Source organism: Pseudorasbora parva, chromosome 4 (assembly GCF_024679245.1).
Source record: "Pseudorasbora parva isolate DD20220531a chromosome 4, ASM2467924v1, whole genome shotgun sequence".
In the NCBI taxonomy this organism is placed as follows: domain Eukaryota; kingdom Metazoa; phylum Chordata; class Actinopteri; order Cypriniformes; family Gobionidae; genus Pseudorasbora; species Pseudorasbora parva.
In genome coordinates, this window is record NC_090175.1 from 41,631,324 (window position 1) to 41,654,851 (window position 23,528).

Sequence of the window (23,528 nt, forward strand, 5' to 3'; positions counted from 1 at the left end):
AAAGGTATCGTTTTCAAAAGCTTGAGTTTTCAGTTCCCCAAGACGCCGTTATCGTATAAACGATGGTAACACTTCATTTTACAGTGTTCTTGTTAAATGTTACATGAACTTACCATAGTAATAACAGTAAATTATGCATTATTACATGCAACTAACTCTCAACCAAACCCTAATCCTACCCTAACCCTATAGTAAGTACATGTAGTTTAATTAGTATTACTCAGTACTTAAATATATAATTACACTGTAACAATGACACATAAGTGTAACCAAAGGTTGTTTTTTTTGTAATAAACATTCCCCTAACAAAATATCTAAAAATAAATAAAATAATGCAAGTTTTTTACCCATTGACTGCCATCTCTCCGGTCCCCATGTTAAGAGAAATCAGGAGAGTAAGAATGGGAAAGCCAAAAGATTTGTCTGAGCTGTGCTCTCTGCTGTACAGGCAAGAATTTGCATTTCCTTCAGCCTGAGGCTCATTTATTTCGCTTTACATTTGCCGAATATAAAACTTTAGTTTTTTTTAATGTTTTTAAAAAACAAACAAACAAGCAAGCCCATCCCAGGTGACAAAAAGTAACACAAAAGTAATATGTAATGCATTACTTTACATAACAAGTTACATAACACAATTAAGTTACTTTTTAGGGGGTAACACAAACTTGTAATGGATTACATTTAAAGTAACTTTCAGCAACACTGTAGTTTAGCATATTAAGGGACCAATAAACCTTTGAAAGAAGGAGGAAATGTGTGTTTGTCAGAAGATAAAATTACTTCAATTAGCTATATATTGTACATGAGGGGAAGTCAATATTGGATTTTATCTCCCAGACGTTTGGTTTCAAATGTAAAGATATTGGTAGGCAACTAAGTTTTTAGTGAATACAAGGCTGAGATTCTTACTCATAAAACTTCCTCAAATTATTAAATCAATCATTACAGATACACATTTTATACACATATTTACCCCATGCACAGAAATGAAGAAAATCTGATTTATCTGAATACCACCAACTGTGACAGAGGCAATTTGACTCAGTGGAGCATGTAGTGCTCTTAGGAGGATTGGAGGGTAAAGTCCATGCTGAATGGGAATTAAGGTTTAGGGGTTTCTTAGTTTCAGCAGGATGAATGTGTTTCTGTATGTAGGTCACAGGAGCAGCAAGAGCAAAAACATATAGGACAGTGGTTCATCATAAATTAGGTTTCAACTAGGGAGCTTTGGACATACACCAAAACAGACCACTCTCTCACTGGTTGGTATGATGTTTAGACTGACGTTAAAATCCAACAGGATCTCACAAAGATATTTGTTCATATAGTGTTGTTCTAACACACTTACGCTTGTGTATATTTGTATTGACTGAATATGTTAACATATTGTCAGCATCTATTATAGTCAAACCCAAATGCATTCAGACACCTTCAACAGTTTCTCACATTAAAACACTTTATTCGCTATAGCTAGAAAACGGTAATACAATATGACAAAACTCAGATAAACCTGTCAGAACAAATTCATCTTGATAATGTCAGGTAACTTTGATAGAAAGTGGATTACAATCAACCAATCAGCTGTCAGCTTTTATATTTAAGTACACACTTGCCGCGTGTTTATCCAAACTTCTACTCGTGAAAGAGCACTGGAATGGCCGTCAAACCTGTGACTTCCCACCTGTGAACTCACACTAGATCAATGCACTCCCAGTTATGAGTTCTGATGTCACATAGCCCGCGAAACAACAATGGGAGCCCCTATATGGATGCGGTGTTTATGGAAGTCAAACATTAAAAACCAAAACGTTTATTAAAATAAGATATTGCTCTTACGTTATGTATCTGCAAATGTTATGCATTATCAACAGATTTTCTAGCGTTAGTTTTCAGTCCATTGAGTGTAAGAATGAATTAATACCAAATATAATTCTAAAATATACAAATAATGTAAAATAAAAGGTATTAAAGCTTCTCTTGCCTTCTGCACCGTTTTTTTCTCCTCTTTTCCCCCCAAATAAGCAAGGAGTAAGCACCTTTGGCGATAGAAATGATTGTAAATCAGCATAAGCCCTTGTGGTCCACCATGCTTTGTTTACATCTAGCTACCGCAGTTCCTTGCGCTCAGGCAGTTTGGCATGACTTTACCTGGAACGCTACAAAGTCAGGAGTCATGGTTTGAAGTCGTAACTAAGGGGCTGAAAAACCTGCCTGGAAAGCACCATTAGATAATACCCAACCAATTACAAAGCTTGCTTTTGTTCAGTCTGCGGTGTTAAAGACAAAAAAAAAAAAAAAACCACTTAAACACAACATATTGAGGTCAAAGTGTCTGAATAATTTTGGTCCCAAATCTATTTCAATTTTGCCAGTTCCACATAAATGAACTATAGTGTCCTGCACCCAATAGTGAAAAATTATATCTGTTGTCTGAATAATTTTTGGTTTAGAGAACATTAGAGATGTTTCTGAATTATTTTAGGTTCATATAATATGGAATTAACAGATTGATTTTGTTGTATTTAATCAGTGAGATTAATTTGAAGTGTAATGCCATCACATGTATTTACCTAATTTGAGGTTGGAGTATAATATAATATAATATAATATAATATAATATAATATAATATAATATAATATAATATAATATAATATAATATAATATAATATAATATAATATAATATAATATAATATAATATAATAAATATAATATAATATATATTCCAAAATAAAGCTGTGTATGCATAAATACTTTTATGTTTTAAATAATGTCAGTACATCCTCCTTACATTGCATTTTGTTTAGCATATATTGAAATGTATTCTAGGAATATATAAGACTACTTACTATAAAATGACACCGAAGGGAAGTTTTATCTCTTAGCATTTTTAGTTTGTTTCAGCCAACTTTTGTAGATGGAGATAATATTAGTGTTTGCAGGTGTTTGTGTGGGCTTTATTACTCTCCATACTCCCAAATGTGCACTTTTTAAGTTTAAGAAAACAATGCTGTTCTGCTTTCAATACACTATTCTACTGTATTACTGTCAGATTTGTGTTCTGTTTGGTCTTGGTTTTTATTATTGTGTTTAGTTGCTTTTTTCCTTTGACCTGGTTTTCCTGTGCGTTTCATTGATTCATCCCATTCACCTGTTGCCTTTTTAATTGACTCGTTAGCGTCTTTGCCCTGTATATGCAAGCCCTCCATTTCAGTTAGTTCCTTGTATTGTTTAATGCTTATAATCTAGGTGTATGCAATTGCGTTTCCTCCTAGTTATTCTTCTGTTCATTGTGTTGATTCTTAGATTAAAGGATCTGTTTGAGTATTTCCTTTGTCGTGAGCTTCATTACAGCTGCCACCTGTGACAATTGCATTATATTCAAATCTTTGTAGGAAGATTCTACTGCACTCTCTTCAATCTAAAACTAAAATAAAGCGATGCCATCTGAATCCCCAGTGTGCACAGCCTGATTAAGCGGTGTATTTCAGTGTATTTCAGCGTGACTGTGTAATTAATGGTGGATAGATGACTCAGAGTGCACCCAGGAGCCAGTCATCTCCAGAGATACATGTTACGAGTCTTTTCGCTGTTATAAACTGAAGGGATGCCCTTAGGTGGTTTGGTTTCCTTTGCTGTATATTGTAAGTGCAAAGATCAGACAGTGAAAGTCTAATTGCATTAGGTTTGGGGGGGAAAACTCCCCGCATCACAATCTTATCACAATTGGGAAACCATAACTAACAAAATCATCTCCGCTGTGGTCTACAACTGGTCTAGAATGTCACGCCTCTAACTTACCGGGAAATTTGTAATTTAATGGTTTGGGGTTGAAATGTATCACTTTTCTGGTTTGAATTTTGTCTTGGGTGGTAAATGCACTTGTTTAATTACCTGGTTCCTGTTGAGTTTTCTCTGGTACTGTTTTGTCGGTTGGAAGAAATTCCTCCTCTCTTGAAACCTTCTGAAGTTGTGCCTCAGATCCAGCCTCTACCTCCTCTCTCCTTGTTTCAACATCAATCATGCTTTCTTCAGTCTTTGCGGCTCCCTGATCTTCCTCTTCCTGTTCTACTTCATCCATATCAACCACACCACCATCTGTACCCATCTGTGGTGTTACTGCCTGCCATTCCTCGTCACTATGCTCTGATTCTATATCCCATTCTTGCCTTTCCACAGATTCTTCCTCCTGTGGTATTTCTACGTTAACTTCTCCACCCCCATTTGTCACCTCTACTTCCACTATTTTCCCCTTGTCCTCAATTAATCCCTGCCCTGCCCCTCCTGCACCTTCTTCAACCTCTTTTCCTCCCTTGCCATTTGGTGTGACAGTATATGTCTGGACTGGTGATTCCTCTGACTGGCTTTCCTCTGTCATTGGTTCACCGACTCCAACAATCTCAGGGTCTTGCAAAACTGATTCGACTGGTTCCTGAATTGAATCTGTCGCCTCAAGGCCCACTGCTTTTATAACTGATTTCTGTTCTGGCTCTGAAATTGATGACTCCTCCTGAGCTATCATTTCTTGAATCCCCTCCGCAGGCTCTATATCTATATTTTGAGCTGTTTCCTCGTATGTTTGTTCATTTGATTCTGACATATGCACATCTGGTTCTCCTTCATTGAGCACCACCGCCTCCTCTTCAGCTGCTTCCTCTATTGTATGATCTGCTACATTCTCTACTGCTGGTGACTGATCTGTCGGAGTCTTCTGTGGTGTGAGTTCCCCTACAACATGCTCCAAGGCTTCGCGAACGCCACCGGTTGTCGAGATCTGTACTGCATGCTCGAAAGCTGCCTTCACTGCGTCAATCACATCACCCAGGCTTGGTGGGGCCGGCTCGGGGTCAGGGGACGGGAGAGCATCATCTGTGCAAAGCAGCAAAAAGAACTGGAGACTATAGAGCAGATTTGACCAGGTCAACATGTCAAGCTGCTAATGTGCAGCAGGTTCACATTTCATCACTCTTTCTGTGGGTGTGAATATACAGGTCCTTCTAAAAAAATTAGCATATGTGATAAAAGTTCCATAATGCAATGATAAAAATTAAACTTTCATATATTTTAGATTCATTGCACACCATCTGAAATATTTCAGGTCTTTTATTGATTTAATACTGATGATTTTGGCATACAGCTCATGAAAACCCAAAATCTTAAAAAAATAGCATATTTCATCCGACCAATAAAAAAAAGTGTTTTTAATACAAAAAATGTCGACCTTCAAATAATTATGTTCAGTTATGCACTTAATACTTGGTCTTTAATCCTTTTGCAGAAATGACTGCTTCAATGCGGCGTGACATGGAGGCGATCAGCCTGTGGCACTGCTGAGGTGTTATGGAGGCCCAGGATGCTTTGATAGCGGCCTTAAGTTCATCCAGAGTGTTGGGTCTTGCGTCTCTCAACTTTCTCTTCACAATATCCCACAGATTCTCTATGGGGTTCAGCTCAGGAGAGTTGGCAGGCCAATTGAGCACAGTAATACCATGGTCAGTAAACCATTTACCAGTGGTTTTGGCACTGTGAGCAGGTGCCAGGTCGTGCTGAAAAACGAAATCTTCATCTCCATAAAGCTTTTCAGCAGATGGAAGCATGAAGTGCTCCAAAATCTCCTGATAGCTAGCTGCATTGACCCTGCCCTTGATAAAACACAGTGGACCAACACCAGCAGCTGACATGGCACCCCAGACCATCACTGACTGTGGGTACTTGACACTGGACTTCAGGCATTTTGGCATTTCCTTCTCCCCAGTCTTCCTCCAGACTCTGGCACCTTGATTTCCGATTCCGAATGACATGCAAAATTTGCTTTCATCCGAAAAAAGTACTTTGGACCACTGAGCAACAGTCCAGTGCTGCTTCTCTGTAGCCCAAAAGTGGCTTGACCTGGGGAATGCGGCACCTGTAGCCCATTTTCTGCACACGCCTGTGCACGGTGGCTCTGGATGTTTCTACTCCAGACTCAGTCCACTGCTTCCGCAGGTCCCCCAAGGTCTGGAATCGGTCCTTCTCCACAATCTTCCTCAGGGTCCGGTCATCTCTTCTCGTTGTGCAGCATTTTTTGCCTCACTATTTCCTTCCCACAGACTTCCCCCTAAGGTGCCTTGATACAGCACTCTGGGAACAGCCTATTCATTCAGAAATGTCTTTCTGTGTCTTACCCTCTCGCTTGAGGGTGTCAATGATGGCCTTTTGTACTGCAGTCAGGTCGGCAGTCTTACCCATGATAGTTTTGAGTAATGAACCAGGCTGGGAGTTTTTAAAAGCCTCAGGAATCTTTTGCAGGTGTTTAGAGTTAATTGATTCAGATGATTAGGTTAATAGCTCGTTTAGAGAACCTTTTAATGATATGCAAATTTTTTGAGATAATGTGGGGTTTTCATGAGCTGTATGTCAAAATCATCGGTATTAAAACAATAAAAGACCTGAAATATTTTAGTTGATGTGCAATGAATCTAAAATATATGAAAGTTTAATTTTTATCATTACATTTTGGAAAAAAATGAACTTTTATCACATATGCTAATTTTTTGAGAAGGACCTGTATATGAGCAGCAGGGAAGGACAAATTTCAAAATGGAATCTATCCGTCCGTCCGTCTGTCCTTCCGTCTACACTCTAAAAAATGCTGGGTTAAAAACAACACAAGTTGGGTTGAAAATGGACAAACCCAGAAATTGGATTGTTTGAACCCACAGTGAATGGATCCATTTAAACATCCCTATCTATCTATCTATCTATCTATCTATCTATCTATCTATCTATCTATCTATCTATCTATCTATCTATCTATCTATCTATCTATCTATCTATCTATCTATCTATCTATCTATCTATCTATCTATCTATCTATCTATCTATCTATCTATCTATCTATCTATCTATCTATCTATCTATCTATCTATCCTTTAAAGTTGCAATAAAACATAAGCACTGACAAATCTTTTCTTCCTTTTTGTTAAGCACATTTGAGTATAATGGATTATCAGAAAAAAGTGTAGGGCAGGGATTTGGTTCTATCCATCAGCTTTTGATTGGATTTTGAGCTTGCGGTCGATTGGGTGGGGTTTAAGCAGAATAAATAATTGGAGAATGTTTGAATACATCACCAGAGAGTAGTAGAAGTTTCAATATTTAAACAGTAGGTAGACTTTTAAACTTTTAAAAATAATATTATCTGTTTCCAACATACAGTATACAAGTTCTGTAGCTTAGCTTCTGATGGATTATTATGAGTATTCAAGTACAGAGCTCAAAATGCATGTTGAGTCACAATGTACAATAACTATTTTAAGAAGCTGTGAGATTAAAAGGGAAAGCAATTGTTACCTTGGAGAAAGTGTAAAGCTATGTCTGACTGTCATCCTAATTGGATCTTAAAATTATGATATTTGGCTTGTTAGAAGCTTCAGCTTTTAACTCAGGACTCCAGTGGACCTCCTGGCACTGGGTTGTGCACCATTCAGTATTTAAATCAGAATGCTTTTTAAATTCTAATTAGACAAATATAATGAAGTGGAATAACAATCAATTGATTTTCAAAGAAATTCAAATAATGTCATTTTCAACTCAAAATTGACTGAATACATTTATATATTTACTTTCTGTATAACTTATTTTGTCAAAGACAACTTTAATTTAGTGTTTGTTTTTCACAGCAATTTTCAAAGGAAATAGAAATAGATTTGTGTGAATTCCCATGGAGCGTGAGATCTCACAGATGATTTGCATGAAGGTGTTGCGGTGCTGGGAAATAGCGATTGAATCTCTTTTATAAGCCTGGAATGAAGAAGCTAATGAGATCTCAGATTTGGAGTCTAGAGATATTAGTTTGCTTGTACTACAGCCAAACACAAGCTGAGGTTGCCAGTGTTGTGGTTACAGTCAGCCTTGGAGAACTGATTTGAAGTTGTTATTGGTTTCAGATCTAGTTGACATGTTGAAAAGTGGGTTTTCAGCCAATCATCAGCAAAAGTGCCTTTGGAATGACCAGGAAAATTGATTATGCAGATTGCGCGTCAGAAATTGATTTCAGCCTTAGATGCAGACCATGAATCAGTGAAACATGCTGGCATCTAATGCTGACTCAACATGGATCAAGCTATTTTGCCCTGAGGGTAATTCCCTAAGAATATATAGCCTTCTTCCAGTCTTTATATAGACTTTGTAATCCGATTCCTTAACATCAGCTTTCAACCACAAATTCAGTGTCATTGAAGAAAAAGTTACTATACCTTGAGCCTGGCAAAGATGAAAAAGCAACATCACTAACAATCCATTATGAGAACACAGTCCCATGGTGGAAAAACCACAGATGTCCAAAGTGGCCTTCTTCTTTTTGTAGGGTGTATTAGCTGGCGTGTTTTTTAGTGTGTTTGAGATGGATGAGGGAACTAGCTGGCTCCAGGTGTGCTGAATATAGAAGCGGAGGTCTCTGGACTGGGATGCTTGATCTCCCTCTGAGATGAAGTCGGGTGCATCAAGGATTTGCTCATGTCTGGAAAAGTCGCATGGCTCTGCGGAATCCTGTGTGGAATCCTCGGAGTGGCGGCACCAAGCCACGATGACATGTCTCACTTGTGTAGTAATTAAGGCCTACCTGTGAGTTCGTCAGGGCAGTATATCAGAGCCTTTTGTGCCACAGTTTTGGTTTGGAAATGCAATGTTTTACTTTGATTGTGGTAAACTTCATTCATAAAATCATTTAAAACCGTATTTTCTATATACGTATATACTATATACTAATGTGCAAGTAATTTTTAGCCCTAGGGTGGGAGGTCGACAGGTTTTATTTTCCATGCCATGATTATACACTCAACTAAAGGATTATAGGAACGCCTGTTCAATTTCTCATTAATGCAATTATTTAATCAACCAATCACATGGCAGTTGCTTCAATGCATTTATGGGTGTGGTCATGGTCAAGACAATCTCCTGAACTCCAAACTGAATGTCAGAATGGGAAAGAAAAGTGATTTAAGCAATTTTGAGCGTGGCATCACTCTAAAAAATGCTGGGTTAAAATCAACTGCATTAAAAATGGACAAACCCAGAAATTGGGTTGTTTGAATGCAGTAAATGGACCCATTCAAACAACCCAATTTCTGGGTTTGTCCATTTTCAACCCAACTTGAGTTGTTTTTAACCCAGCATTTTTTAGAGTGTGGCATGGTTGTTGGTGCCAGACGGGCTGGTCTGAGTATTTCACAATCTGCTCAGTTACTGGGAGTTTCATGCACAACCATTTCTAGGGTTAACAAAGAATGGTGTGAAAAGGGAAAAGCATCCAGTATGCGGCAGTCCTGTGGGCGAAAATGTCTTGTTGATGCTAGAGGTCAGAGGAAAATGAGCCGACTGATTCAAGCTGATAGAAGAGCAACTTTGACTGAAATAACCACTCGATACAACAGAGGTATGCAGCAAAGCATTTGTGAAGCACAAACTTGAGGCGGATGGGCTACAACAGTAGAAGACCCCACCGGGTACCACTCATCTCCACTACAAATAGTAAAAAGAGGCTACAATTTGCACAAGCTCACCAAAACTGGACAGTTGAAGACTGGAAAAATGTTGCCTGGTCTGATGAATCTCGATTTCTGTTGAGACATTCAGATAGTAGAGTCTTGTTACCACTGTGCAGGCTTCTGGTGGTGGTGTAATGGTGTGGGGGATGTTTTCTTGGCACACTTTAGGCCCCTTAGTGCCAATTGGGCATCGTTTAAAAGCCACTGCCTACCTGAGCATTGTTTCTGACCATGTCCATCCCTTTATGACCAACATGTACCCATCCTCTGATGGCTACTTCCAGCAGGATAATGCACCATGTCACAAAGCTTGTATCATTTCAAATTGGTTTCTTGAACATACTAACTAAATACCAACTAACATACCAACTAAAATGGCCCCCACAGTCACCAGATCTCAACCCAATAGAGCATCCTTTGGATGTGGTGGAACAGGAGCTTTGTGCCCTGTATGTGCATCCCACAAATCTCCATCAACTCCAAGATGTTATCCTATCAATATGGGCCAACATTTCTAAAGAATGCTTTCAGCACCTTGTTGAATCAATGCCACATAGAATTAAGGCAGTTCTGAAGGCGAAAGGGGGTCAAACACAGTATTAGTATGGTGTTCCTAATAATCCTTTAGCTGAGTGTAAGTTCAGAAGTTCAGATCATTGTCCATATAGGTGGTCACAATGTATTAATTTCCTATTTTTGCTTATTCTTGCCATTGTATTATTTGGTACCATACTTGCCTTTAGTTTGGAACGTAATCTTTAGTTCCTCAGCTTGTTCATAATTACTCAAAAATTTGGGCTGTGACTATATCAGTTTTATATTTTGTGTTGAAAAACAATGATTTCAGGTGTTTGTGAGATTTGATGGCCATAAAAGCTAGAATGAAAAAGCTATTTTTTATAATGACAAAGTTATATTGATTAAAAAGGTATATTGATTATTTTATTTTTGGAAAGTGTGCAAATTAACATTATTTGAACACTTAACCATTTGTGTTAAATATAATTCTTAAGATTACATTACACTTATTTTTAATGTATTATTTATTCACAGTTCTTTGGCTCTGATCTAAGTAAAGACTAATTTCCATCATTTTGACTCTATTTTGTTATAAAATGGACAGATATTCAGTTAAAATAGTTTTGTTAATTAGGTCCAGCAACGGAAATTTCTGTTCACTAACGAACAAGCTTGAATGCCTCGTGTTCAGTCGACTAGGCTTTACACCTTCAATTCAAAGAATCCTTGGAATGCTCTTGCCGTCAGTTCACTGTTCTGAATGGGACCCAAAAGCAGGCATGATAGTAGTCATTCAGTTTGCAATTCACATCATAACTAGTTCACATGACCGTCATAGTTTCTGGCACATTGCCCTAGCCCTGAAACCTTTTACTTTTTGTAAGAAGTTTTGTTCCTGCCCTTTTTACACTGTATAAGACTTTGTGCTTTGTGTCTGATAATGCTCGATCATCTGCTCATATGACAAACCCATCTTATAAAACAGTTTTATGAAGACTTCAATGTATTCCCAAAGTGAAAAGAAATGAGGTAATAGGGGACCCCAATCACTGGCTCTGGGTGAGATCGATGATGTCATAAAAGGCACAAGGGAATTTTGAATTGTTGCTAAAATAGTGTTTCATTGTTTCCTAAATAACAAAAACAGTTTGAAACCCACCACTGTGGACAGACACTGCTTTTTCAAGAATTTCCTCCCGCTTTATTATTCTCTCAGGCTTTGTTGGGGCTGTGGTTCGTGACTGTACAGAGATTAGACCAGTGTAGTCTGACAGTGAGCTATGCTAATGCAGTCACATGCCGCTCACATTGTGTGCGCTAAGTCCCGGCAGGAGAGAGGCACTGTTAGCTTGTGACTGCACTGGGATTACTGAGCCATGCAAGGCAAGACCCAAACACACTCCTACAGCAGGGGGGAGCTGAACTTACACACACGCACACACACGCACTTGCTTGAGGCCCTGAAAGTCACAAGTATAAACAATTCCTTTATTTGGGTTTCAAAGGAAATATTTTGTGATGCTTACTTTTTCAAGATGTTGTCACATATGCATGGACAGTGTGATTTGAGATAAGAGATCACTGTTAAGAAAAACCACGGGGAATGCTTCCGGGACAGTGGCATGATACTCATTTTTTGTCTTATATTAATTTGTTCAAGTTTCTATAATTTTAAATGTCGCTAAAACTGTATGTTATTTAAAAGCAAACCTTGTTAATCTAAACTAATCCAGTTATGTAATAAACCCGGAATTGTACAATTATATTACAAATATTGTTTGGCTTTGACAAATTGCTTTTGTTCTTCATTTGTCAAATGTAATGTTGAGGTTAAATTTTGTCCACCAAATCAAAGTCTTGTGGTGCAACCAACATACAAAACCATGAAAAAACTCCTTAAAAGCTTAATGATATTTATGAATTTAATAATGACCTGTATTAAAAAAAACTTTATGTATACACATTAAGTTGTGATATATAATTACTTTTTAATTCATGGTTACAACACGTGACATTTCTGGAGTCAGTACATTTCGACTTTTAATGAAAAGTGTATAAAAAGGTTTTGAAAACCATAGCAACATAAGTACATTTCTAAAAAATTAGGCACATTGTCAAGTTTTAAAGGGTTAGTTCACCCAAACATGAAAATTCTCTCATTAATTACTTACCCTAATGTTGTTCGACACCCGTAAGACCTCGGTTCATCTTCGGAACACAACTGAAGATATTTTTGTTGAAATCCGATGGCTCAGACCTTCATTGACACCAATGTAATTTCCTCTCTCAAGACACCATAAAAGGCACTAAAGAGTCGTTACAAAGTCCATCTCACTACAGTGATTCTACAATCATTTTTATGAAACAACGAGAATAGTTGTGTGCAACAAACTAAATAACGACTTATACAGTGATGGGTCGAATTCAAAATAAAGTTTCGAACGGTTATGAATCAGCATATTGATTCATGACTCGGATCGCCAATGTCACGTGATTTCAGCAGCCTGCGGTTGTGCAGGAATATACAACTGGATCTGCGCAGACTGATCAGCATATGACATCAAAGTACAGCAAGAACGATTGTAGAGCAAACTACACCATAGATGTATACGTTTACATCTATGAACTACTCCTGATGCTTTTGAATCTCTCTCGCAGTACTTTGATGCCATACATCGATCGGTCTGCGCAGCGACGATGGATCTCGAACAAGCCTTTTGACACGCGATATGAAAATCAATATATCAATAAATCGATATCAATATGTGATTCATAACGTTAAAACTTTGTTTTGAATTCCTATATAATTCATTAGTTCGTTTTTTGCACACAAAAACTATTCTCGTTGCTTCATAAAATGATTGTAGAACCACTGTAGTGAGATGGACTTTGTAACGACGTCTTTAGTGCCTTTTATTGGTCTTGAGAGAGGAAAAGACATTGGTGTCAATGAAGGCCTTTCTGATTTTTGTTTCTGATTTCCATCGGATTTAAACAAAAATATCTTCATGTGTTCCGAAGATGAACCGAGGTCTTACGGGTGTCGAACAACATTAGGGTAAGTAATTAAAGAGAGAATTTTCATTTTTGGGTGAAATAACGCTTTAAACTTTTTTTTTTCTTATATGTCATTGACCCTTTTATTTTTTTAACACCAAGAGCAGACCGTCTAAAAAGTCAGTCCCATTTACTGTTGTTCTCTCTGAAACATAGAAGATATTTTGAAGAATGTTTGAGAAGATATGCCTTCCAATTTTTTTATCCATACAGTGGAAGTCAATGGGAACCAAAACTGTTTCTTCAAAATATATTTTATTATATTCCACAGAAGAAAGAAAAACTCACACGTGAGGGTAAATAAATAATCACATAATCTTCATTTTATGGTGGACTGTCCCTTTAATGATGACAACATATGGGATTTTTGGACAGCTGTCTTACTTTTAAAAGTTTATTTGGATCAAAATGCAGGCTCTCCTTTAGCCTTCACGGCTTAATGTCAGCATGCAAGACACTCTGTGCCCAAAAGTGAGAGTTACTTGCACTCATCCCTAATACTGTAATTGCAGACAGGTATCAAAATAGTTTATTCATCATATATCTTCTTACAGTAGAATCCCTGTTCAGAGATGACAGCGAACAATACGGTTTGCGTATGCTCTAGTAAGATTATGTAGTTGCAGACATTTTCAAAGAGACCAGCAAAAATGATATCAAAAGCAGATCATTAAAAACATCACGGCTGATATAAACACCCCAATCGTTAGTGAGTACAGGGTGTGATCAAAGTCTCTCATTTGAATCATTGTGACAGCTTCAGCTAAAAAAAATTATTCACTATAGCATATGCCAGCCATGAAAAAAGCAACTAATTATTTTGAAAATCTGACAGAGATGATGTCATGGTACCTAAAAATGGTGGCTTAGCTTGTGTTCCCCGCATGTGAGTGTGTATGTGTGGAACAGAGAGAGAGGAAGAGAGGGAGAGGAGCATGTTTGATGTGGATTTCGAGGTATCTAGGACATCTTTTTAGGTCAAAAACTTCAGAAATTCTGTTTTCAGAAAGCTTCCATTTTTCATATGTAAATCAGCTCCATGGAAGCAACAGAAACAACAGCTCCAATGATATATGCGTTATTAATATTCAGAGAGAAACTTCTAATTTATGCAGCCTTCGTTAGGAAACTTATCAAAGGAGAGAGCCAGTAACCATAGTATTACCATTCGACAGACAAGCTGATTTTGCGGTGTGTTTGTTGGCATGTTTGTATGTCTAAAAAAGTTGTACACAATGACATGGATATTTTGTTGAAAGCTTTCTCTCATTTCCTGTTCACTTCAATGATCTAAACCAATTAGAGTATACAGGCATGCTATTGAAACAGTACCTATTTAAAGACTTGTTTGATGTTACTTCCTCTTATCTCAGCTTACGTGTGGATGGTTAACATGGCCCTGTGAGCTCCTGCTGGTAGATGCTGTAACTACAACACACACATTTCTTCATTTGTCTGACTGAAGGAAGGGGGAAACCTGTTTGAAAACAGTCATTATTTGTACAGTTCCATATAGTGACAACAGTTGCGTAGAAATTACAATCTTCAAATAATGCATCCCCTCAACAGTAAAAAAAAGATGTGTATACTAATGCTAACTGTATAGTTAATGTGTGAGGGCACTTGTCCAAAAGGTGACTCATAAAGGTGAGGGTATGGGGCTTATTTAAGGGCAAAAATCATCCAGTGTTGAATATAAAAGTACAATTTTACAGGTCCATTTGCAACCCTATAAATTGTCCCTAGGATGTAATGCTCTGTTTTTGCCTTATTTGGAAGGGTCATGAATATTAATGTTGAGCTCTGCTCTGATTGGCTTATTTAAGCAGCTCACAGCACACAGAAGTTCAGCTGTTCAGCGAAGCGGCTCGTGAGTCCTGACAGAACACAGACTGACTGAATGACACTTTAAGAACATCTCAAATGGAGATTACTGAAATGCAGCTTACTTGTTTAATTGTGTTTTCAGATGATCCGCGCGCGAGAGAGTGTTCGTGTTTGCGGTTGCCAGATTTCAGTCATTTCAATTCCCCAAACAGAGCTTTTCTGTGAAAAGAACACATATACTATCTGGCGTTTTACCTAAACATGTCCAATCTGGTAATCTTTCTCTCGCGCGTGTGAGCGGATGATCTGAAAACATCAATAAACAAGTAAGCTGCATTTTATCAATCTCCATTTGAGATGTTCTACTTAAAGTGTCATTCAGTCTACATTTTAGACTTGTCTTTTTTCGTCAATGATATTGCATGTTTTTATAACGTAGTAACAAGTGACTATGATGTAGCCTACTCTGAAATACAAGCATGCAAAAACATCATAGGCCTACTTCAGTTCTCAAAATTATAAATATATAATGTATATTTTTACAAAACTAATAGCCTAGTCAAAGGACTGTCGTTTTAACTTATATGGTGGAAAAGGTGACGTTTGCTAGAAGGAATGATCTGTAGGCAACGTATCTACGTTTGTATTTTGTAATACAAAATAATATTAACCTTTGCCATTAGACACACTATTTAGTTTTGTATGGTACTTAGAGTTTCCTGTTGTTACTGCATCTTGCGTTATCTAGACAATGCGGTCTCTAGAAACTTTCAATTTAATCAGAAATTGTTTAAACAGTCAATAAGTGGATAAATCACTACTTACTGCTTGCAGGAATACAGTTGCCTCTTTCTTCAGTTTAAGATGCTGAGTGAAGCTTGCTTTAAATGGGCCAAACAAACAAATGATTTTGAATTAAATTGTTGTGATAGCGGATTATAAAACCTCAACCATGACTGTTGACATATGAGAAGTCCTCACGTCCCCTACACAGCCTATGTCTGTGATCTGCAGTTTTCGCTATCCTCAAGTGTCGTTTATTTATCTGCAGTCTTAAAGATTTGGCTTCATCAGTTTCCGCCTGACAATGCACACTTTTGGACAGATGCAAATGTTGGGGGCGTGCATATAAATGATCCCCAGCGCTTGCGTCACGGTTGGCCTTATGTTGAGAAGCACTTATTTTTCCGTGTTGTTTTTCATGCACTAGATTTACATATGAAGGAGGAGGCAATGATGTTTGAGACTCATGCACAATATGTGATGTCCATGTACTGAACTCTTATTATTTCACTATGGCAAGGTTAATTCAATTTTTCATTCTAGGGCACCTTTAAAATTTAATCTCTATAGTTTAAGTATGATGTGTTCTGCCATGGTGATTTATTGACGTAATTATGGATTGTAAGGTCTTAAATGTATTGATTAGTATGTCATCCAAATGGAATATCATTAACTTAATACCATTTAATTATACCTTCAGACTGAAAGTAAACAGATAGAAATCCACTCTCACTTGATTCTGGTCCAAAAAACGGATTATGGATTGACGTAGCTAGTGTGGGCCACTTAACACGCACTGCTGCTGTAACTTATATATTTATATATATATAATTCCTTTATAATTTCCTTTTTTATATTTATGTTTATTTTTTACATACTATATTTCTTATTTGCACTATATTTTAAGAAAATATGTTCTAAAAATGTATTTGGGGGGGGGGGGGGGGGGGGGGTCTAAAAAACTCATATTGTTTTGATATGTTTATTTATAAATGCTGCCGAGGTCAAAAGGTGAAGTAATGGAATCTGCTAATATGAAAGTGCAAAACCGACCCACCTGCAGCAAAGTCCAAATAATAGCACATCATTTATTTTGTTTCTCAGACTCAGTTTACTCACTAGTCGATGTGGGACAGCTTGCTCAAAACCATGGGTCCCTGTTCAGAGTCTGCTGTTTCGATACCAGACTGATGTCATTTTATTTATCTCAGCCGTATGTATCAATGGAACCGACACAGCCTAGGGTTCCTCCCTTTTTCGAGAGATCATTAGACAATGTACTGTGCTTAAATGGAGCGATTATATAAGCATTGTAGATTATGTAAGTGGGATGCCTTTATAAATATTTCATAAATGTGTGATGGTGGTCGTCTGTGTTTGATGTTACTCCTAAATTATCTGCGTCCCTTGAACATTCTCGGTGGTCCACAATCACGCTGAGAGCGCGCGCGTGCGCCTGTGCGCGTGAGTTCTACCGTGGGAGGGCGAGGGTGTATTCGCGATCATTATTTAATACAGACAAGACAAGTGTAGAAACAGACATAGCCGACTGAGTCAGAGAGGTAGACATCTTTCGTCATTCCTACACGCACACCCTCTTTAAACAAAGGAAGACTGAGGGGATTAAAAAGAGACACGAACGGTGAGATAGAACTGGGTGGGAACTGAAAAGTGAGTGCAATATAGGAGTCTTGTCAGCAGAGGGCGCATGCGTCTTGATAGAAACCCCTAATTTCATCGATGTGAAACCCAAAACCTTACATCAGCATGTCCCTTCTCACACCTCCCCCTTCGCTCTCCATAATTTACACACTTTCTCACACAAACACCTCTGTTTCTTTATTCGTAATATTATTGTTTTAAACTGTCACTATCGCATGCATAATTTGCAGTGAGAGGGAGAAACAGAAAGGAGAGAGAAAAAGGAGGAAAGAGAGGGGAAAAGACTCCTTACAGCATCTTCTCTGAGGCAGAATTGGGTCAGGCTGCCTCCAGGGTGTAAGAGCATCTACCTACCAGTCAAAAAAAAAAAAAAAACCTGTGTGTGTGTGTTTCTACACCAGTGCTGCACTTGAGTGTATAACGGTATTACATTTTCCAGTGATGTCTGATGTGTCTCAGATTTACTTTAATGACTCATAACTTTAACGCCAGCTATCCCAGCTTCCTGAGTCTTAATGGATTTGAGTGTGCGTGAGTATGTGAGATGGATGGATGTTAAAGTAAACGACTGACTGAAGGTTATAGCGTTTGAAAGAATAATTGTCCCAAGCGTAGGCTAACAGCAGGTTCTCTCGGCTCTTTGTGTGTAGGTCACATTTTGCCTATATTTTTGGGGGTCCATAATGTCCCCCCACAAGGATAGTTACGGTAAACCTGAAATCAGCTACAGTACATTTTGGGGACCAACTGTTCCCGTGAAGAAAATGGCTTAATCAACTTACTAAATTGTTTTGTAATGATCACAATCTGACTCTTCATTTTACTATAGAAAAGTATGGTTTTGTTCTATAAAAACTGAATGATGGCGGCTGGAAATTCAGCTTTTGCATCACAGGAATAAATCCCATTTTAAAATAGGCCTATATATAGAACTTCTTTTAAATTGCAATATTATTTCACAATATTACTGTATTTTTCATCAAATAAATGCAGCCTTGGTGAGCAAAAGGGACTTCTTTCAAAACATAAAAACTACTTTTAACTATGGTAGTGTAAGTTTAATATTTACACAAACAAATGTCTGCCTAAGTGCTGTGGTCTGGTCATATCATATTGTAGATTGTACAAAATGAAAGAAAGGGTGTTTACATTCCACCATTTGAATGTGGCCGCATAATTTCATCAACATGACAACCGAACCTGGTTCCTTGGCCAAACAGCGGGGGAAGTAGTGCCTTGAATGACAGGCCTCTGGCGTGATGTCATTACAGTCCGTGTGGATTGCCTCAAGAAAAGTTGATATGGGTTTCAATCATTCATTTTCCATTGCCAGATTGAAAAAAAAGCCCCAGTTGGATCTAGAAATGGAGGAAATGGCTAACTAATGTCATCTGTGGGACAGATGGGTAAACTGTTCTTGTGCACTACTGTAAAATGTGGACACTGGCTTTGTCCTTTATAATAACATAGGTCATGTGGTCTGGACCCCTGTGCCTTTCCCTGGGGGTAGGAATAGATACAAGACATTGTAGCATTCCATAAGCAGAATGGTGTAGTATGGTCTAGTTGTGAGATGTGTGACCCCTGGCAGACCAAGGGCACGACACATACAGTATTTTTCAGTTTGATATCTTACATGTTTCACATAACTACTACCATTTAAAAAAAATAAAATTTTGTTTTTATTTTGAAATAAATTATGATGTCAGGTTGAGAACCTGTGTTCAGTTTATTGAACAAAATACAAAACGAACAAAACTAAAACATGACAAACTGAAGTAGCCGACTTAACTCTAAACAGGCTGGACAACATTAACCAACAGCAAGCTAGACAAATGATATGGAAACAAAATGAGCTACATAAAGGACACGCATGGACTAATGACTAAACAAGGTACCTGAAAGCAATCAAAACAATGAACCAAAGGAACCGCATGACAACATCACATGACAGGATCAAAAGAGGGGAACAGGGAATCACAAGACCATGTGTGCGTCTCAATCAGCTCCCTAGTTCAGTAGTCAGGGCACAGATCAGGGAGTCAGCCCATTGACTTATGTCCTGATCAGTGCCCTGACTACTGAACCAGGGAGCTGATTGAGACGCACCACATAGGTGTGTTCAACTTGGCCTGTGTAGTGCCAATTCATTTCAAACATAGCTATTGGCTGTATTCGAAACGCATACTTCCCTACTATATAGTAGGCCACCTGATAATGACAACTTGCCGAATGTAGTATGTCCAAACATGCATACACTACATACATTCAACATTCAAACTATATTGAACATATTTTCTCAGGGGTCACAAACTAATTACTTACTCAAAATAAGTACCCAGAAAGTATAGGCAATGTGATTTCGAACGCAGTCCTAAATATCAACCAATAAACAGACACCAAAACCCAAACAGATGTGATATTCCCCCTTGAAGTCTTTGTGAAGGATGCAGGATTCAAGAAGGACACATCCTAGCGGCAGCAAATCTAATCTGCCCGCGAGTGTCGTCTAGCAACTCTCAATGCCCTTCTGAGCTGTATTCCCCTAACTCTTGCCGGGCCAATCACATAGTGTATAGAGTCGGTGGGCGGGGCCATAATGATGACGGCCGAGTTGCGTTTGCGTGCTTCTAGTAAACACAGAAACTGGCGAACGGTGGTCTTTCGAATCAGCTTTGATCATCATCGCGTCAGAGGGAGTTTGAAAGACAACCGTTTATCCCGCCCCTCGGATTGAGCCCTGTCAATGGAGAGTTTCCAAAACAAACATCTTGATGTGGGTCTGGCTTGTCAGGCTAGGACTCAAGTAATCCTGGAAAAAAAACTTATTCCTGCTCTGACAATGTTCCCCAGCTTGAAGGAACAGGAAATCACACATGAACATTAACCACAGTGAAAAAAACATATACTAAAATGTATTTACAATACTGACACATTGCTTGAGATATTATAATTAAACTTATTTATTATTTAATTATAATAGTTATAGCAGTTATTATTAAACTATATGGAGTACTTGCAATACACATTTTTTATTATACTCACCTAAAGGATTATAGGAACACCTGTTTAATTTCTAATTAATGCAATTATCTAATCAACCAATCACATGGCAGTTGCTTCAATGCATTTATGGGTGTGGTCCTGGTCAAGAAAATCTTCTGAACTCCAAACTGAATGTCAGAATGGGAAAGAAAGATGATTTAAGCAATTTTGACCGTGGCATGGTTGTTGGTGCCAGACGGGCCGGTCTGAGTATTTCACAATCTGCTCAGTTACTGGGATTTTCACGTACAACCATTTCTAAGGTTTATAAAGAATGGTGTGAAAAGGGAAAAGCATCCAGTATGCAGCAGTCCTGAGGGCGAAAATGCCTTGTTGATGCTAGAGGTCAGAGGAGAATGAGCCGACTGATTCAAGCTGATAGAAGAGCAACTTTGATTGAAATAACCACTCGATACAACCGAGGTATGCAGCAAAGCATTAGTAAAGCCACAACACGCACAAACTTGAGGCAGATGAGCTACAACAGCAGAAGACCCCACTGGGTACCACTCATCTCCACTACAAATAGGAAAAAGAGGCTACAATTTGCACAAGCTCACCAAAACTGGACAGTTGAAGACTGGAAAAATGTTGCCTGGTCTGATGAGTCTCGATTTCTGTTGAGACATTCAGATGGTAGAGTCAGAATTTGGAGTAAACAGAATGAGAACATGGATCCATCATGCCTTGTTACCACTGTGCAGGCTTCTGGTGGTGGTGTAATGGTGTGGGGATGTTTTCTTGGCACACTTTAGGCCCCTTAGTGCCAACTGGGAATCGTTTAAATGCCACGGCCTACCTGAGCATTGTTTCTGACCATGTCCATCCCTTTATGACCACCATGTACCCATCCTCTGATGGCTACTTCCAGCAGGATAATGCACCATGTCACAAAGCTCAAATCATTTCAAATTAGTTTCTTGAACATGACAAAGAGTTCACTGTACAAAAATGGCGCCTACAGTCACCAGATCTCAACCCAATAGATCATCTTTGGGATGTGCATCCCACAAAACTCCATCAACTGCAAGATGCTATCCTATCAATATGGGCCAACATTTCTAAAGAATGCTTTCAGCACCTTGTTAAATCAATACCAAGTAGAATTAAGGCAGTTCTGAAGGCGAAAGGGGGTCAAACAGTATTGGTATGGTGTTTCTAATAATCTTTTAGGTGAGTGTATATATAATTTATTCTTATATTAAGCATAAAATTTGATTTAATATCGCTATTTTTAATTAGAGTTTAATCACTATAATGTCAGTCTTTAAATGCAAGATATTTAAAGTCTACCTAGACTATTAGTTACACTTTAGCACAATCAAATATACTTAAATGGTTATTTCACCCAAAAATGAAAATTAACCCATGATTTACTCACCCTCAAGGAATCCTGTGAATGACATTCTTCTTTCAGTGATCAGTCATATTAAAAAATGTCCTGGCGCTTCCAAGCTTTATAATGGCAGTAAATGTTGCTTAAAGTTTTAAATATATATATATATATATATATATATATATATATATATATATATATATATATATATATATATATATATATATATATATATATATATATATATATATATATATATATATATATATATATATATATATATATATATATATAACTGATTGTGAGGGTGAGTAAATCATGGGCTAATTTTCATTTTTGGGTGAACTAACCCCTTAAAGTAGATCTTTAGTTGGACCTCAGCCCTATTTCTGGACAACTAAAGTGCATTAAGTACAAAATTAGTATACCAATTTATTATATCAAAAGTACAATTGCAGGGTATTTATATTAAGTGTATGTAGATGTATTTGTAGCATAATTAGGATTAAAATAGATGCATTTCAAATACATTTTACTATATTTATTTTTTACTAGGGTAACAAAAACAGGCTGGCTTTCTTTTAATTTTTTTTCGTTTTCTTTCAAAGACGTACAAAAAATTTTAAACAATATTTTTTTTTACAAAATATGACAAAATATTGCAAGTCAAAATATTTCTTGTTAGAATAACATTCATATTAAAAGTTTTTCTTGATTAAAAAACAGATCGTGTAAATTTAAATGGGTAAAATGGATGGGTTTTTGTGGGTGCAAAACAATCTGACATTACAAATTTGGTGCATCCTATTGAAAAATGCTCCAACGCCCATCCCCGTATCTGTCTCCTTCTCCATGATATTCCCATGTGATCTAATGAACAGATGATCAAAGCTGTTTCTGGGACTCTGCTATACGTCTAATGGTCCCTCTACTGTTTTAGCTCGTGAAGGAGGAGAATATGAGAGAAAGACAGAGGAACATGAGACTGAGACTGTGTGCGAGAGGAAAAAAAGAAGAAAGAGAGTGATAAAGATGTAATGTTGATCTAGCGACGATTGGAAATAAGACAGGAACAAAACGCAGTGAAACTACCCTGTGTGTGTGTGTGTGTGTGTGTGTGTGTGTGTGTGTGTGTGTGTGTGTGTGTGTGTGTGTGTGTGTGTGTGCGTGCGTGCGTGCGTGCGTGCGTGCGTGCGTGCGTGCGTGCGTGCGTGCGTGCGTGCGTGCGTGCGTGCGTGCGTGCGTGCGTGCGTGCGTGCGTGCGTGTGTGTGTGTGTGTGTTCAGGCCCTAATTAATCTCTGCACTGTCTCTCTGGAGGGCAAACACATTAAACACCCAAGATGGGTTACATTTTTTTAATGATCAGTATTGGATCCCATAATTCATGTTTCATTGTTTTGAATTGTGTATTTATGTAATTGAAGTTTCTTTATGATATAATTGATTGAATGTTATTTAGAGAATTATGAGCAATAGACATTTAATAGATTTTAAGACATCTGTTTAGGAGATCCACGTTGTAATCGTGTTTAATGTGTCCAACATGTTTTACGTTCAGGCTTGATTATTTCTTCATTTGCAGTGGTGTGTGTATGTGTGCGCGATAAACAGTGGCTTCTGTGTGTGTTATCTGGCAGTGATTCTTATGAGAAGTGAGACAGTCTTTCACTGAAAGATCCACCACCTGCAGTCTCAGCTGTATGGTGATGAGGCACACACACAACCGCACATACTCACACTTAAGCGCTCTCTCACACATGTACACAGTCAAC

The 23,528-nt window shown here is 37.9% G+C and overlaps 1 protein-coding gene and 1 long non-coding RNA gene across 2 annotated transcripts in view; both read right to left on the reverse strand.

The window, feature by feature from the left end:
• The window catches only part of si:dkeyp-118a3.2 (nuclear autoantigenic sperm protein), a 12,726-nt gene extending 6,499 nt beyond the window's left edge, over positions 1-6,227 (reverse strand). The window contains exons 1-2 of the mRNA XM_067442504.1: positions 6,164-6,227; positions 3,894-4,868 (exon numbers count right to left, since the gene is read on the reverse strand). Coding sequence (XP_067298605.1) covers positions 3,894-4,868; positions 6,164-6,227 — 1,039 coding nt within the window. The remainder of the gene's footprint in view (positions 1-3,893; positions 4,869-6,163) is intronic.
• A 7,463-nt stretch (positions 6,228-13,690) lies between these two features.
• LOC137073399 (uncharacterized) overlaps positions 13,691-23,528 on the reverse strand; it is a 30,534-nt gene continuing 20,696 nt past the window's right edge. Inside the window, exon 3 of the long non-coding RNA XR_010904776.1 lies at positions 13,691-14,579. This is a non-coding gene — a long non-coding RNA (uncharacterized lncRNA). The remainder of the gene's footprint in view (positions 14,580-23,528) is intronic.